Here is a 13,820-nt window from a genome sequence, read left to right as displayed (position 1 = left end):
CGCCACCACACGCCGCCAAGCCTGCGCCAAAACATGACACCCTGACCCCGCCGCCATATCAGATATGGAGACTCAATGATCGGATCTAGAAACAAAAATCATGATTCATTCATACACATATTACAGAATAACATACAAATCATAAACATGTATACCACTCATATCCCAAATTCATACAACCCAGAACAAACTTGTAGCCAAATTTACGACGTAATTAGAGAAATTTGGAATTGAGATTGCTAAAAGACTAACCTTGAATTAGAATGCCAAGACATGTTGCTTGATTTTGATTCTTCAACCCAAAATGGTGATTGAGGTCCATTAACTCCCAAAATTGTATGAACACAACTCTTCACATGCTCCACCCAAACCTTCTCGTGATCCAGCAACACCTTTTGTTCCTTCAACGATATGTCTCATTCAGAATCTCATAAGACTTCACTATAGGTAAACAATATAATCTTCATGAGAAAAGCCAATACGCAACCACTACATAAGAAATTCATATCCTAATTAGAATCTCACCCCTGGAACAAGCTCAACTGAGAGAGAGAGAGAGAGAGAGAGAGAGAGAGGCCGACGTCTCTCACTGTCTCGTTTTGGTTTTGCAAAACAATCTTATAATTTGTAAATGTTTAAGAGGGTGTCCAATGTTATTTTAAAAGTTTCATTAATTCGCAATTGCAAAAGCTCCGTGTTTTCTAGGCTTCTGGTGTCTAAAAGTAGGGGAACCAACTTTTATAAGTCGAGGAAAAAGTGAAGGTTTTTGGAAGCCAGAAGGAAGAAATCAACTTACCAAATACTTTGAGTGGCTTAGCTTATAATCACCGGAGCCAAAAAACTCTACCAAGTACAGGCTTTGAGCCATGGTAACATGAAACCAGAAACAACTCAGATATATCAGGTAGAATCATATATATAGTAAGGAAGAGACGATCGCGATTGCTTCATCCGCAGCTTACCGAGCAGATGCTCTTAGAACTAGCACTCTTTTTAGGGGGTTAAAACCAGCACTTTGCTTGGTATGGATTTTTCTGTCCGACTCACATTCGTTTATGTATCACGGATTTCAATAGAAGGCCCAGTCTTATCACTCTTATGGTATGATCTATACTTAAAAAATAAAAATTTTGAAAATAAATAAATAAAGAAAATGAGATTACAGTGAGTCGTCTCTGAAACCAACAAAAGAAGAATAGAGAACCAGAATTATGTTAGCGTGCGTTGGAGGAGGGAGGGAAAAGATGGTGTCCATCTTTTCTCGACTCTAGAAGAGAACGGTTAAAAAAGAAGCAAGTACATCCGCAATGAAGTTCCCCTATTTGTAGACATCTGAAATAGAGACTTTGTCGAAGAATCCAATCAACCCTTTCACTTTAACATCCCTGATGATGGATTTCAGCTTCCAGAGAATGGACATGTTAGTAAACTGATCACGAGAGATTAAACTCTCTAGCAGCCAGCACACCATATATCTTTTATAGTAGAACACTAGAACCTACGTCAATTTGATATGAGGCGTTGAAAAGCCTTCTAACACTGTAGCAAATAGGATGACTAGAGAAATCTCTAATAATAAATCTAGCAGCACAAGAAAATCATTAACAAACTTAAGCAAAGTTTTGACTTTAGCATTACGGCACAAGTTCTTGAACCAATCTTTATGCTCATACCCTCAATCGCCCTCGGCTTACGATCAAGGTTACCCTATTCCGAGTATAACAATACATTGCTACCAACATCAAGACATAGCACGTACGATCAGTGACGATATTTGTATCCGGTTCAAAAGCATCAAAATATGATAAATTAAAACTACTACCATACTCATCGATAGTAAGTTCTTTGTTTGACTCATATTATAGTGTTATGCATTTCATAAATAAATTATATCAACTTTTAGGATGAAAACACACAACGTCCAAGCACACGGTCTACTCTTTGTCACTTTTACATGTAATATTCACCAGTGCGGCGGTACATCTATTTTAACCATTCATTCATTTACACCCGTATCGGTTTCTCAGTATAATAATCTCTCATCTCTCACGTTTGTCAGCTAAGCTCCCACAGTCGCGCGAGGCCGAGTCCGAGTGAGGAAGACCACCACTGACAACCCCAAGGTTTGGATCTCTCTCTATCCCCCTAAATTGGGTTTTGAATCAAGAGCAGGAATCCGCTATTTCAATTGATCTGATCTGGGTTTTAGTTATAAAGAGTATTTGGACTTGTTTCCTAATAATTGGGAACTTCTGTTCTGTTTGGGAATTTCAGCTTGAATGTGTTATATATCTGCTTCCTTTACATGTAAGTTCAGTTCTTTCATGTGGGATTAACCAATTGCATCTCTTAAGATGAAAATATATCAAGGGATGAAGCGGTTGTATCTCTTTCTCATGGTTAGGAAGCTCTTCTATCTTGATTGTGTTTCTGCGAATGGAAAGGAATGATTTTGATGTTTATAATTTGAGTAATGATGTATCTAGTTTGGAAAAGATGGGAAATTTAGTTGAATTCTGCTGCTAGTGATTGGAATACTTGGCTTATATACATTGAGAATTGCATTGTTGTATTTGCTGAGACTGTGATTGACAAAGTCCCTCTTGCATATTTAGGAAGACACCAACCTCATTGACCACAATTGCAGCGAGAAATCCCCAGAATGGCAACTGAAATGAAGGCCACAAAGGGCGGCGAGGTGCTAATAGATATGGACGCGGCAAGGAGGTACTTGGAGAAGGAAGGTGAAACTGCAGCCTCCATGGATACGCTGCCGGATAAGTTCTTTGAGCCTTTTATCATGAAGGGCATTCAAGTTGATCGCATTGAACGCGGCACAATTGTCTGCACCTTTAAAGTGCCCCCAAGGTTGCTGAACGGGGGTGGTTTCCTGCACGGGGGAGCCACAGCAACCCTTGTGGATTTGATCGGGTCGGCTGCAATCTTTACTGTTGGAGCTCCCACTGTTGGAGTGTCAGTGGAGATCAATATTTCGTACTTGGATTCTGCATATGCTGGGGAAGAAATTGAGATTGAGGCCAAGACTTTGAGGGTTGGGAAAGCTGTTGCTGTTGTTAGTGTTGAGTTCAGGAAGAAGACAGGGAAGATCATTGCTCAGGGCCGCCATACCAAGTACCTTGCCCTCGCTAGCAAACTGTGAGTGGTGTTGAAAATTAGAACCTATGCATAATTCAGTCAGAGCATGTGAATTGAACTGAAGGCAATGTTCATTCAAACTGCTCCTTGCTTTGTATCAAACAGCTTCAAATTAATAATAGCCCCGTATAAAATATATGCTCAATTCTCGCTTGAATTTCTTTCCAGACTAGGAATCCCAGTACATCTCAACAATTTGTTTGAGCAGGAGACAAAATTGCTAGGGATCCCAGTACATCAACAATTTGTTTAAGGAGAAAAAAATGCTTTAGGTTTGGTACATAATGCAACACAACCAGGAAAGAAAACATTGAATCATTGCAAAAAACACTTGACAAAACCGAGTCAGTATCAGTCAAAACCATACTCGTCCTCATAGCCATATTCGTTATAATCATCATTTGCAAAATATGTATCATCATCTTCATAGCCTTGTCTGCCTTCAGCCTCCTCACTAAATGCATTTTCATTATCAAACTCATCTTCACAAGTGTCTCCAAAACTTTGTGCTTCACTATTGAATTTGTCATTTGAGTGCTCCACATCACCATGGCTGCTCTCTTCAAAGTCAGGGGCATGGTTAACCTGAGTTTTACAGTGAAAATATTAGATGTTGCAACTTTAAGCATGCAGTTAAGCGGAGAAGATGTGGTATAAATTTACATAGCCATAAAAAGCAACAGTGGTTACATATATATAAGCCAGCAAAACGAGACTTACATCCTCTTCATTTGAATTCTTCAGTATCTCATAGTTGATTTTTGAACTCCGCTTCTGCATGAACAAAATAGCCACATTAGTATATCCAATATTGAGGAGATGCAACCCTGAGGAAAAAGGAATAGGTATGAGCAGAAAGAAGAAGAGACCAATTTTCTTCAAAAGTTACAATGCACCACACAAATATGAAAGCAGCAAATAACTTTCAGCCACCTTACTAACTCACCTTTCCATCATCCATCTCAGCAGAAATTTTGACTGCTTTGTTTGGGGAAGAAGTTTTCTGGGGTTTTCGTGCTTGTTTTCCCTTTCCCTGTCAGATTAATAATTGTTTATAAAAATCAATAAATTCAATGCTAGAGGTCTACCAGATAGTAAAGAGCATAACTAGATAATAATCAAATGCAGCACCAACGTATCATTACAACTATTACATTTCACAATTACGTAGGTATTTACAGAATCACAAATAGGCTGATCAGGACTTCCAAGCATATGCTTCGGAGCACAATCCACACATGAGAGGCTAACCATACAGATATAAACACATATTAAATTATAATTTAGGTACCAAACCTAGTCATATGACTCATAGACTGATTACAAGATGAATGAACATAATAGGAAATCAGTAATAACTTATGTAGTGGAGCTTTACGATTCATAATTAGGTGAATATCAGGATTTCGAGAGAAGTTCAAATTTGTTAATAACATTACATTCAAGAGACAAATGATTGCTTGGAATTAGGAAGAGAGAAGCTTCATAATTCAAGATTTTGGGGACTTAAAGCTTAGACAAACCAGATATTAGGACTCAGGTAGAATGCCAACTAAAAACGTAGACATGCTGTGCAATAGAGCGAACATGTTTCTTGCACTCAACTACTACTAGATTATTATCTCTCATTTAGTCAAATACAATAAGTACAAAAAAAAGGCTAAAACATAGATCATGACAAAAACCATCAATAAAAAGAAAGTACAGGACCTGCAAAACAAACATGGAGAATCCATGTAAGTGCAAGGGAATTACCTTCACAGAATCATTGTTCATTGCTTCCCAAATGATGCGCTTATAGAATGCTTCCTTCTTGCTGTTAAGGTAGGGAGCAATCTGCAAATCACACAAATGCCTCCAATGTGAAATTTCATACATCAGAAAAACCAATGAACCAGCCATTTACAAATCTCAAAAAGAAGAAATGTTAGCAACAAGCAAGTTTGGACCGAGCAATATACCAAGCAGCTATGGGGCAAGCGATCTTGAAGAAAGCTGACGGGGAACTGTAATCACTGCATTTGTCTTTCATTATATGTTTCCCTCTAACTTTCAGACACAAAATCTCAATCAATTGCCATAACCATGACAAAAGCACAAAGCTTTGCCCATGAGAAACTCCAGGGCAATCAAATTTAAACAAAACTGAACTCATATCATCATTTCTATCTACTTAGCCAAAATGGACGACAACCATTCAATCAAAACAACTCGGAACACATCAAAAGAAGCTACACTAGTCATACCTCGGCATCGTCAATGTCAGAGAGGCTTTCTGAAACATCATCACTTTCAGATTCTGATGCACCTGAAACTTTGAAACAATTGGTTCAGACAATCAGAACAAATCAAATATAATAAAAAGTAGACAAGTTTCAGAGCAAGCTCTAACTTTTATCATCTGCATGCAGTTTTCGCTTTGTTCCGGATCGCTTTGGAAATGCCATAACGTTAACTCCCTTCCTTCCCTCCTTGTCTGATGCTCCGTTCTTCTTCCTTGATCTGTTTTCAGTTTGGGGTCTTCGGATCGAATATCAGATTCTATTTGGCGGAAATGAATTTATACGTATGTGAAAGTGAGTTTGTCGGCGACCGAATAGAACATTTCCCGAACCGACCTAATTTTGGTTCGTTCTGTTCAGTTTGGTTTGAATTTTTCAGGAATTTGGGCTTCTTTCACTTTCTGCTCTGTATAAAAGTTGAATTGGGCTTCACATTGGAAACTAGACCCAAAATATGAAGATGGGTCCTGACTCCGTTCTGAGCCTAAATGATACGCAAAATGAAAATTTCGATCAACTCTACTTCATATAAGTATTAAAGCTAGTTCCGAACATAATCTTTTCTTGATAATCCTTATCAATATACAGTAGTACAACAATTAGTACAACAATTTCCGGTATTGGTCTAGTGACATAGTCTTCTTTTATTAAGTGAGAGGTTATGAGTTTGACTTACGTAAGATTCATATATAATATTTAAGTTATTTACTTGATAAAATACCGATTTACATTCCAAATTTGGTCATAATTGTCAATTTGCACACTGAACTTGCATTTGGATCAATTTACCTCCTAAATTTGGTAAAAATTAATGATTTGCACCCTATTCGTTAAATTTAATGTTTTCCATCCAATTTTAAGTCACATGTCATGCATTTGAGGGGCAATATTGTCATTATATATTTATTCATATTTAATAATGAAATAAATTAATAAAATTACTTAAGATGAACACTTGTTACAATTTTTTTTCGAAATATGTTATTGATTTATATATTTATTATTTTATGTGATATAGTATGTTAAAATATATTTAAAAAATATAAATAAATATATTGAAAATTAAAAATAAATGTGTGTTCTGGAAGAATTACTATTCTACCATTGTGCGTGTCTTAGCCTTATTAGGTTTCCTGTTAGAGATATATTCGCATCTCTGTAATAGATTAGGACTCCGAATTCTACGGGATTGTAGTTAGGTAATGCATATATATAGGCCCCATTGTCAATAATTAAGTAGTTACGTTTTGTTCCATTACGTCGTTATTATTCTCGTTTCGTTCCTCCTTTAACAATGTGTATATATATATAACACACTATATTTGAATGAGTGGGTATGTTGAATATATAATTCGAAGTAGGGTTGAGTATGTAGAAAAAAGATGTAAATAAATAATTTGATTAAAAAATAATCCTCCTTTTAAAGAATATTTGTATTTGTTTTTAAGAAAAATATAAATATAAAATGACAACATTACCTCTCATGTGCATGACATTTCACGCAAAATTGGATAAAACAGTTAAATTTAACGGATGGGGTGCAAATCAGCAATTTTTACCAAGTTTAGGAGGTAAATTGACTCAAATACAAATTTATGGTGTAAATTGACAGTTTTAGCCAAATTTAGAGTGTATTTTGACAATTTTGCCAAAAATATGTCTTCAAACTTGAATTGGAACTAGACTAATTTGATTTGGGCTTCATCTAGCTACAATTGAATTATTATCCAAAAGGTGAAAACAAACTCATATCCAATAAAGGGCTATGTTATACCAAAAATGTTATTTAAGGGCGTAAAAGTACGGACCGGGATTCTCTCCTAATGAAGATTTTTCTAATATTACCTAATAAACAAATCGTGGCCATTCATTATGAATCAACAGTCAAGATGAGCCAAATTGTTAAAAATTTATCCTACCTCTCTCTCACCCAATTCCCTCTTTCTCTTTTTACCCTCTCAGCCCTAACTTTTATTTTCTGCAAAATTAGATCCGTCATCTACTCCTCTCTGTCTTCCATCCCCATCGTTGCCGCCGCCACCTACCCCCCCCCCCCCCCTCCCCCCACCCTGGTCGTTGTTGCCGCCGATCTCTATTTTTCATGAGCGATGCAGTTATGCTGGAACTTTGAGTGATAAATACAAGGACAAAGATCAGAGGAGCAGTGGGACAATCGAACTAGAGAAAAGCCAATCTTTCTAGATAGCTTTGACGTTATGGTTAGGTTTAGTTGGAGCTGCAGTCTTTCTTCTTTTTTCCGTCAAGAAGTTTAGTCTTTCTTCAAAATCAAATTATACAAAGCATTGTAATGGTATATGCAAGTAATTGATGTGTTTACCATGTTATTCATGTAATTAGTTTGTTGTTCATGTAATTAACACGCCAACACTCAATATTTTCATGGTGAAAAGAAGAGATCGGCGGCAGTGATGGGAATGTAGGTGGCGGCAACGCGATGGGGATGGAAGACAAAGAGCACTCGATCTAATTTTGCAGAAAATAAAGTTGTTGGGGCTCATAGGAGGAGAGAGAGAGAAAGAGAGAGAATTGTGTGGGAGATGGGTAGGAGAACGTTTAACAATTTAGCTCAACTTGGTTGTTAATTCACAATGGATGGCCAAGATTTGTTTATTAGGCATCGACACTACTGCTGCCCATTCTCAATCTCTTATTCCCTATATTAATCTATTTGTTTTCATTATAGTAGTAACCGTTAGTTCTTTTTATTGCTTCATGTTTCTTTTCTTCCTCTAGATATGAACAGCTTGGGTCATTCAAATGACCCCATCCCTCATGCTTCTTCAATCTGCTAAATTAGTTGCAAAGATCATCCAATTAGGGTCCCTCGTACGTGCTTATTCAATCTACTAAATTAGTTGCAAAGATCATCCAATTAGGTTTTATTTGGGGTTTCCACACTAATATATATGATTGCATGTAATAAGTGAATATGAAAATAGATATCAAACAAGGAACTTGATTGGTTTTGGTGTAGCCTTGCTTCTCCTAAGCCATATAAATATGCGTTTACGGGTAATGGTTGCAAATTTGTAGATGGAGCCAGGGTTGAAGTATAATCTCAACTCAAATATTATTGCTAGGTGCGTTTGGTATTAGTGGTAAAATCAAAAATTTAAGTTTAATTTTATAATTGTTGGGTGTGCGTAAAATTTTACTGGTTACATTTTGCAACACCCATTTTATATTTATATGACACAAGCCTCACTTGCTAACAAGATTGGACAGGAAGAGGTGGTTTTAAACTTGTCACACTCTGTCGCCCAATCCCTCTGTTTATGTCCTTTCCTGATAATAAGATTCGTTGGACAAAAATCTAACCCAAAATGAAGATAAGCACTAAACTAAAGTTGAATCGTAGCAACTAATTAGACCGACATACCTCACAAAGCTAAGGCTTTATCACACCACGAATTGTTTCAAATATACTTTGCTTAGTTCTGAACCGCATATTGTGGAATCTGAATATATTGGTTGTGTAATAATGTTTAGCAAATAGCAGACAATTTTTCAATTACGTCGAACGTATAGCCTCATCCATCTACCGAAAGCCAAAGCTGTTCAATAACAAATTAATTGTGTGATATAATACAATAAGGACCCCAATCGTAGGATCAAATACATATACTACATCGAAACCTCTCCAAGCTTCAATTAAAATCATCTCTGCACTACTAGCTAGTTACCCTCATGCTAATTTAATTTCCTTATACACCACTCTATCATAAGTTTACATAGCTCAAACGCACTCTTGCAGCTCAGACTCGGATGCCTGATTTCCTTAATCACCACCGCGAGCGGCTGCGAATTACATACAAACTCCGGTTCAATAACTCAAACACTAGACTGATCAATCAACACGACGACGACAAACTCGATAGGGTAGTAGCAGACGAAGTTCTGGCTGGCGATCCTGACGTCTGCTTCAAAGCTACCGTCGGCAAAATGCTCGTCTTTCTCCTCTCTTCTTCCTTGATCACCTCTCCGGCGAACAACTCCAACTTCTTCAAGTTCGTGCTCTCCACAATTTTCTTCCCCTCGAATAAAGTCGACTCGACGTTCCTCTGTGCCAACATTTCATCTGTCAAAGCCAATATGTCTCTGTTGGTGTTGTTCTTGTTGCTGTTGTTAGAGTGGTCCATACGCGCAGCGCTTTTGGCTATGTTGCCGGTGGCTTGCACGCGAACATAATTGCTGGTCCGGGAATCCCCAAATGCCATTGAAACAGCTTGATCAACCTACAAGTTTACAAGTAATAATTGGTTAGCATACCTACTCGATCATAAAAGATAAATTTAAAATCATAGCGCGCCAAATATGCTTTGAGAATATATATTGCACCAAATTAAGGACAAAAGGACCTCTTATTTTAACAAAAAAGTTATGGAAAGAACTTCGAGCAATTATAATTAGGTACCACAATTATCATGCCCACCCTAACCACCATACATGTAAGTACAAGAATCAAACCATAGTAAACAGTGTATCTAACCCTCGTATTCTCTCTTTTATAGATTTTAGGTTAAGAGCCATATATTGACATTTGAAGCTTTTAAGATTCAATCAAAGTAAAAGTAAAATCAAGAGAAAATGCACATCATTAAATATTAAGAAGTCTTACCAAGTCGGAAGCTCCTTCTCCGGCGATTCTTAGGCAGCCAGAAGGCGACAAGTTTCCGAACTCCGACTCTCCATTTCCGAGTGACACCACCAAGAGATCCTCCACTCCAGAACAGAACGGAAACTCTTGCTTGTTATTCAACACGTGCGTAATAGCCGCGGCCGTAGGGTTGTTCATGGCAATTCCGCCGTCGACGGCCATGATCTTCGTCCTCCCGTCGACTGACTTGACATCTACGGCGCCCACTGCGGCGGGATGCGCGCACGTGGCGGTGCACACGTCCTTCATTTGGAAGTCGTAGCCGTCCATTTCCACCGCGTCGGCGCGCGAAAACAGAAACGGCGCGCGGGATGACATGTCGTAGCAGGGAATTAACACCGCCTTAAGGGTGTCCTTCAGAGTAAGCTGATCGCCGAACGTCTTGCGGAAGAGCCTCTCTCTCTCCTTCTCCGCCTTCACCGGCCGGAAAACTCGCCGGAATATACCCGCCTGGGATGATGACTTGAAAATCTTACTTCGGTTTTCTAAGAGGAAGTTCAGTGCTTCCTGAGCAGTGAACACCGGCCGGCCAGATCCATCTGCTGCTTTAGTAAACAGTAGAGCCGCAAGAATGCCGCCAGGGCCAGAGCCAGAAACAACATCAAAGTAGTCAGAAACAGCGGCGTTGCAGTCGCCGGACTTGCGGCGGATACAGGACTCGAGGTGGACAAGAGACCTGGCGGCCAAAATACCGTCGGTGGCTCCAGAACCGTCGATTGTCAAGATTCTGACCTTGCCGGTGACGTGCTTGCTAGATTTCATGTGATGAAGAGGAGTGGTGGCAGTGGTAGTGTCGTAGCCGAAGAGAAACTTGTTCTCGAGAATGGAGAAGATCTCGTGGCTGAGCTTGTCGACGTCGACGGAGTCGGAGTCGATGTTGAACAGTGAAGATGTGGATAATGCTGCTGCTGCTGCCGCCATTGCACACAATTCAATGGGATTTAACCGTACGAAATAGAAGTACTACTGGAGCTAGAGCTTTGGTTTTTGTTTAGTAGTAGGTGAGAGTTGAATTTGTTGTAGTTGAAGATTGTTGATGAAGATGATGGGTAGAGAAGCACTATATGAAGGTTTTATATAGGAGGGGGAATGGAGGAGAATAATGTTTATTTTGTGAGTAAGTTTAGAAAAATAATATATATATATTAATTGTCGGATGTGAAATATATAATATACATTGATGTATAATAAATTAAACATTTTTTACGATCAGAGAAATTATTATATATACCCGCCACATATCTCACGTGTCCTACCCTTTTAATGTTATTAGCTCATTTTTTCTTGTGATTATTTTTTATTGATTTTTATATGTAAATAAATTTTTGTCATTTTCACTATGTACATTTTCATTATATCATAACGTAATACGTACACAAAATAATTACTCTATAAGACCAATTTTGCGGTGAGGATCGCGGAACATTCTTAGGTGGGCGATTAATCGGGAGCTAATGCAGGCGACAAAGGGAGTTTTTTTTTATTGGGGAGAAAGAAAAGGAAAAGATGCTGCTGGGTGCAGGAGAAAGAGGTAGGATAGCGCCAAAACTGTTCAAAAATAATAATCTGCCATCGATTTGGATTTGCATAGCAGGAAATGTTGGGGAGGGGTCTTGGCTTTTTGTAAGAGGTAAAACTAGCTTCAGTTGACTAAAAGGGAGTTCAAGATCAACCCTACGTATGGTGAATTTGTAAATCAAATTATGATGTACACTCGAGGGAGAGCAGTGACTTTCACATTTCGGGACCAGAAGTTGACAATCTGAGAATGTCCTTCTCATCATTTAAGCAATAGACAAGGTACATTTGAAGGCAACCCAAATTTATATGCATGTTAATTAGAATATCAGGTTTATGGTCATTGTGGAACGAAGTCAAAGTAAGGGAATTAATAGAGGTCAGACCCTAGACCTTTTTAATAGAACGACTTCGGTGTAGATAAAATGACAGTATGTTTAAGTTTCTGGTAATGGAAGTTAGAAGTGATTCAGCCAACTATCGATCGATAATTATAGGTATGACATCTATCTGAATACGATGAATGTGAATTTTCAGGTTACGAAAGAAATCACGATTATGATAATGTTATGTACTCACATGAGTAAAATAGAGTCTTATTTACCACGAGTCTAATGAAAGGCTCATGTAGATTAGAATGGGATCGAATCGCTTAGGCGAGGATCTGCCAAGTCCTGTCCCTCTATATTAAGACCATGTTCGAATATAGAAGTGAAAACCTAATCGCAAACATCAACGACATGGTCTCTAGCTAAATGTAGATCTCTATTTTAGAAAAACATCACTTATTAAACATTTTAACTATGCATAGAATAACCTCAAGAAAGTTGACTCAATCATGGAACTATGGGAGGAAAAAAAAAACAGTTCGAGAAATTATTGGAGGTACTTGCCAGAGGTACGTAGCCATAAATTATCTTATCATGATGCCTTGTACCAAATTGTACATGGTACCTTACTACCTCACCTCTCAGATGACAGCTAGCTCGAATAAGAGGAAAGATAGAGATCGAATTAGAAAATCTTCTTCAATTCATGAAGGGATGGCACCTGTTCTATAACAACTAATCCCCATCACAATTATAGCGCTTTACATGTTTGAACCTTCCAGTGCATCTCCATCTTTCCTTCCTTTCTCATTGTCCCTTTACATAAGTGAAAACACTCCCCAGAAGTACATCTACTTCTAAGCGCCGTGTTTCTTTCAAATTTCACACCAGCTATATCTAGCTTTTACATATTTTATTCAAAGTTTGAAAGTTGAAACCCTAACTATAGCCCCTTAACGAAATTAAGATCAACGAACTAACTTAAATTGATTTAGTTGTGTAGGGCAATTTTAGATTATAGATATTGGACCGTCATATATCTCGTGGAGCCTAATTAAAAGTACTATGACCCGGTGATTGATCCAAAGCATTAATTTCCTCGATCTTTGATGAATATCAAGTTGCAAGGAATTGTAATTATACGTACTATATATGGTTCAGAAAGTACGTACAATTAATTCACATATCTGATATCAGGCAGACGTGAATCTTAATCCTGTGATGGTTAAACCTGAAAATCTTTTGTAGGGTCTCATAACATGTGGGTGTTCGTATGATCGAATCTTTCAATTTTCTTTCGCCTTCTTAATCAACCACAATCGATCCTGCAACTGCATGTAAGGTTTACAGTACCAGCCGACAATTAGTGTGCATAGTATTTCACCACTATAAATTGAATAAAGGTTCGGAGATTCATCTATCAACCATTCAAACATGCATGATCAGGTAAATGAAACCGACCAAATGAGTGTTATGATGTCAGACTACACAGATCGGTTTACAGTTAAGACTATTCGATACGAGATCGATCAAACAATATTATTACTCGATCGGTGAAACTAGCTAGCTCGGTTTACATATTTGAACCAACCGCATTCACCTGCAAATCCTAGGAGTCTAGGGCGCGCGAGTGAACGTAAATGTCAGCATGCACTCAACGTTCAATCATTCTTTTTACTCGTGAACCTATCAGGCACTCAACGAGAGTTACTTCATCTCTCTAAGAGAAAACTATGGAAGGTCGACTTGTCGTGATTCATGTGTGACTAAATATGTATATCTATACAGATATGGGTACGCATTCAAGTGAGATATGATAGCTGACACTGTGTTGATGTTATCAATTACAGTTGGCCG

General features: G+C 38.1%; 3 protein-coding genes across 5 annotated transcripts; 1 reads left to right on the top strand and 2 right to left on the bottom strand.

The window, feature by feature from the left end:
• Positions 1-1,999: 1,999 nt before the first annotated feature.
• LOC126787647 (uncharacterized) lies at positions 2,000-3,292 on the top strand. Of its 2 annotated transcripts, none has more exons than XM_050513534.1 (2): positions 2,000-2,123; positions 2,620-3,292. In XM_050513534.1, the coding sequence occupies exon 2, from the start codon at positions 2,663-2,665 to the stop codon at positions 3,158-3,160; it is 498 nt and encodes a 165-aa protein (XP_050369491.1). In that variant the 5' UTR covers positions 2,000-2,123; positions 2,620-2,662; the 3' UTR covers positions 3,161-3,292. The 2 variants fall into 2 exon arrangements, with proteins under 2 accessions (XP_050369491.1, XP_050369490.1); XM_050513533.1 differs by having other exon boundaries at positions 2,026-2,123; positions 2,616-3,292.
• A 128-nt stretch (positions 3,293-3,420) lies between these two features.
• Positions 3,421-5,680, bottom strand: LOC126787645 (uncharacterized). Of its 2 annotated transcripts, none has more exons than XM_050513532.1 (6): positions 5,549-5,680; positions 5,403-5,464; positions 4,912-4,992; positions 4,103-4,189; positions 3,877-3,930; positions 3,421-3,741 (listed from the first exon to the last, which is right to left on the bottom strand). In XM_050513532.1, exons 1-6 carry the CDS (start codon positions 5,601-5,603, stop codon positions 3,508-3,510), a joined length of 573 nt encoding a protein of 190 aa, XP_050369489.1. In that variant the 5' UTR covers positions 5,604-5,680; the 3' UTR covers positions 3,421-3,507. The 2 variants fall into 2 exon arrangements, with proteins under 2 accessions (XP_050369489.1, XP_050369488.1); XM_050513531.1 differs by having other exon boundaries at positions 5,403-5,470; positions 5,549-5,661.
• Positions 5,681-9,045: 3,365 nt separating this feature from the next.
• On the bottom strand, positions 9,046-11,127 carry LOC126787624 (patatin-like protein 7). Its single transcript, XM_050513494.1, has 2 exons — positions 10,078-11,127; positions 9,046-9,694 (listed from the first exon to the last, which is right to left on the bottom strand). Exons 1-2 carry the CDS (start codon positions 11,035-11,037, stop codon positions 9,311-9,313), a joined length of 1,344 nt encoding a protein of 447 aa, XP_050369451.1. The 5' UTR covers positions 11,038-11,127; the 3' UTR covers positions 9,046-9,310.
• Positions 11,128-13,820: the final 2,693 nt, after the last annotated feature.

Source organism: Argentina anserina, chromosome 3 (assembly GCF_933775445.1).
Source record: "Argentina anserina chromosome 3, drPotAnse1.1, whole genome shotgun sequence".
Lineage (NCBI taxonomy): Eukaryota > Viridiplantae > Streptophyta > Magnoliopsida > Rosales > Rosaceae > Argentina > Argentina anserina.
The sequence above is the reverse complement of the archived record's forward strand: the minus strand, read 5'-3'. Positions and strand labels throughout refer to the sequence as shown.

Bases quoted from the DNA above. Each gene is read 5' to 3' on its own strand.
- LOC126787645 (XM_050513531.1), bottom strand. From the start codon at position 5,603: ATGGCATTTCCAAAGCGATCCGGAACAAAGCGAAAACTGCATGCAGAT. The intron at 5,471-5,548 runs GTTAGAGCTTGC...ATTGTTTCAAAG, and splicing joins ACTGCATGCAGATGATAAAA to TTTCAGGTGCATCAGAATCT. The intron at 4,190-4,911 runs GTAATTCCCTTG...TTAATCTGACAG, and splicing joins TGAACAATGATTCTGTGAAG to GGAAAGGGAAAACAAGCACG.
- LOC126787647 (XM_050513534.1), top strand. From the start codon at position 2,663: ATGGCAACTGAAATGAAGGCCACAAAGGGCGGCGAGGTGCTAATAGAT.
- LOC126787624 (XM_050513494.1), bottom strand. From the start codon at position 11,037: ATGGCGGCAGCAGCAGCAGCATTATCCACATCTTCACTGTTCAACATC. The intron at 9,695-10,077 runs GTAAGACTTCTT...GTAAACTTGTAG, and splicing joins GAGAAGGAGCTTCCGACTTG to GTTGATCAAGCTGTTTCAAT.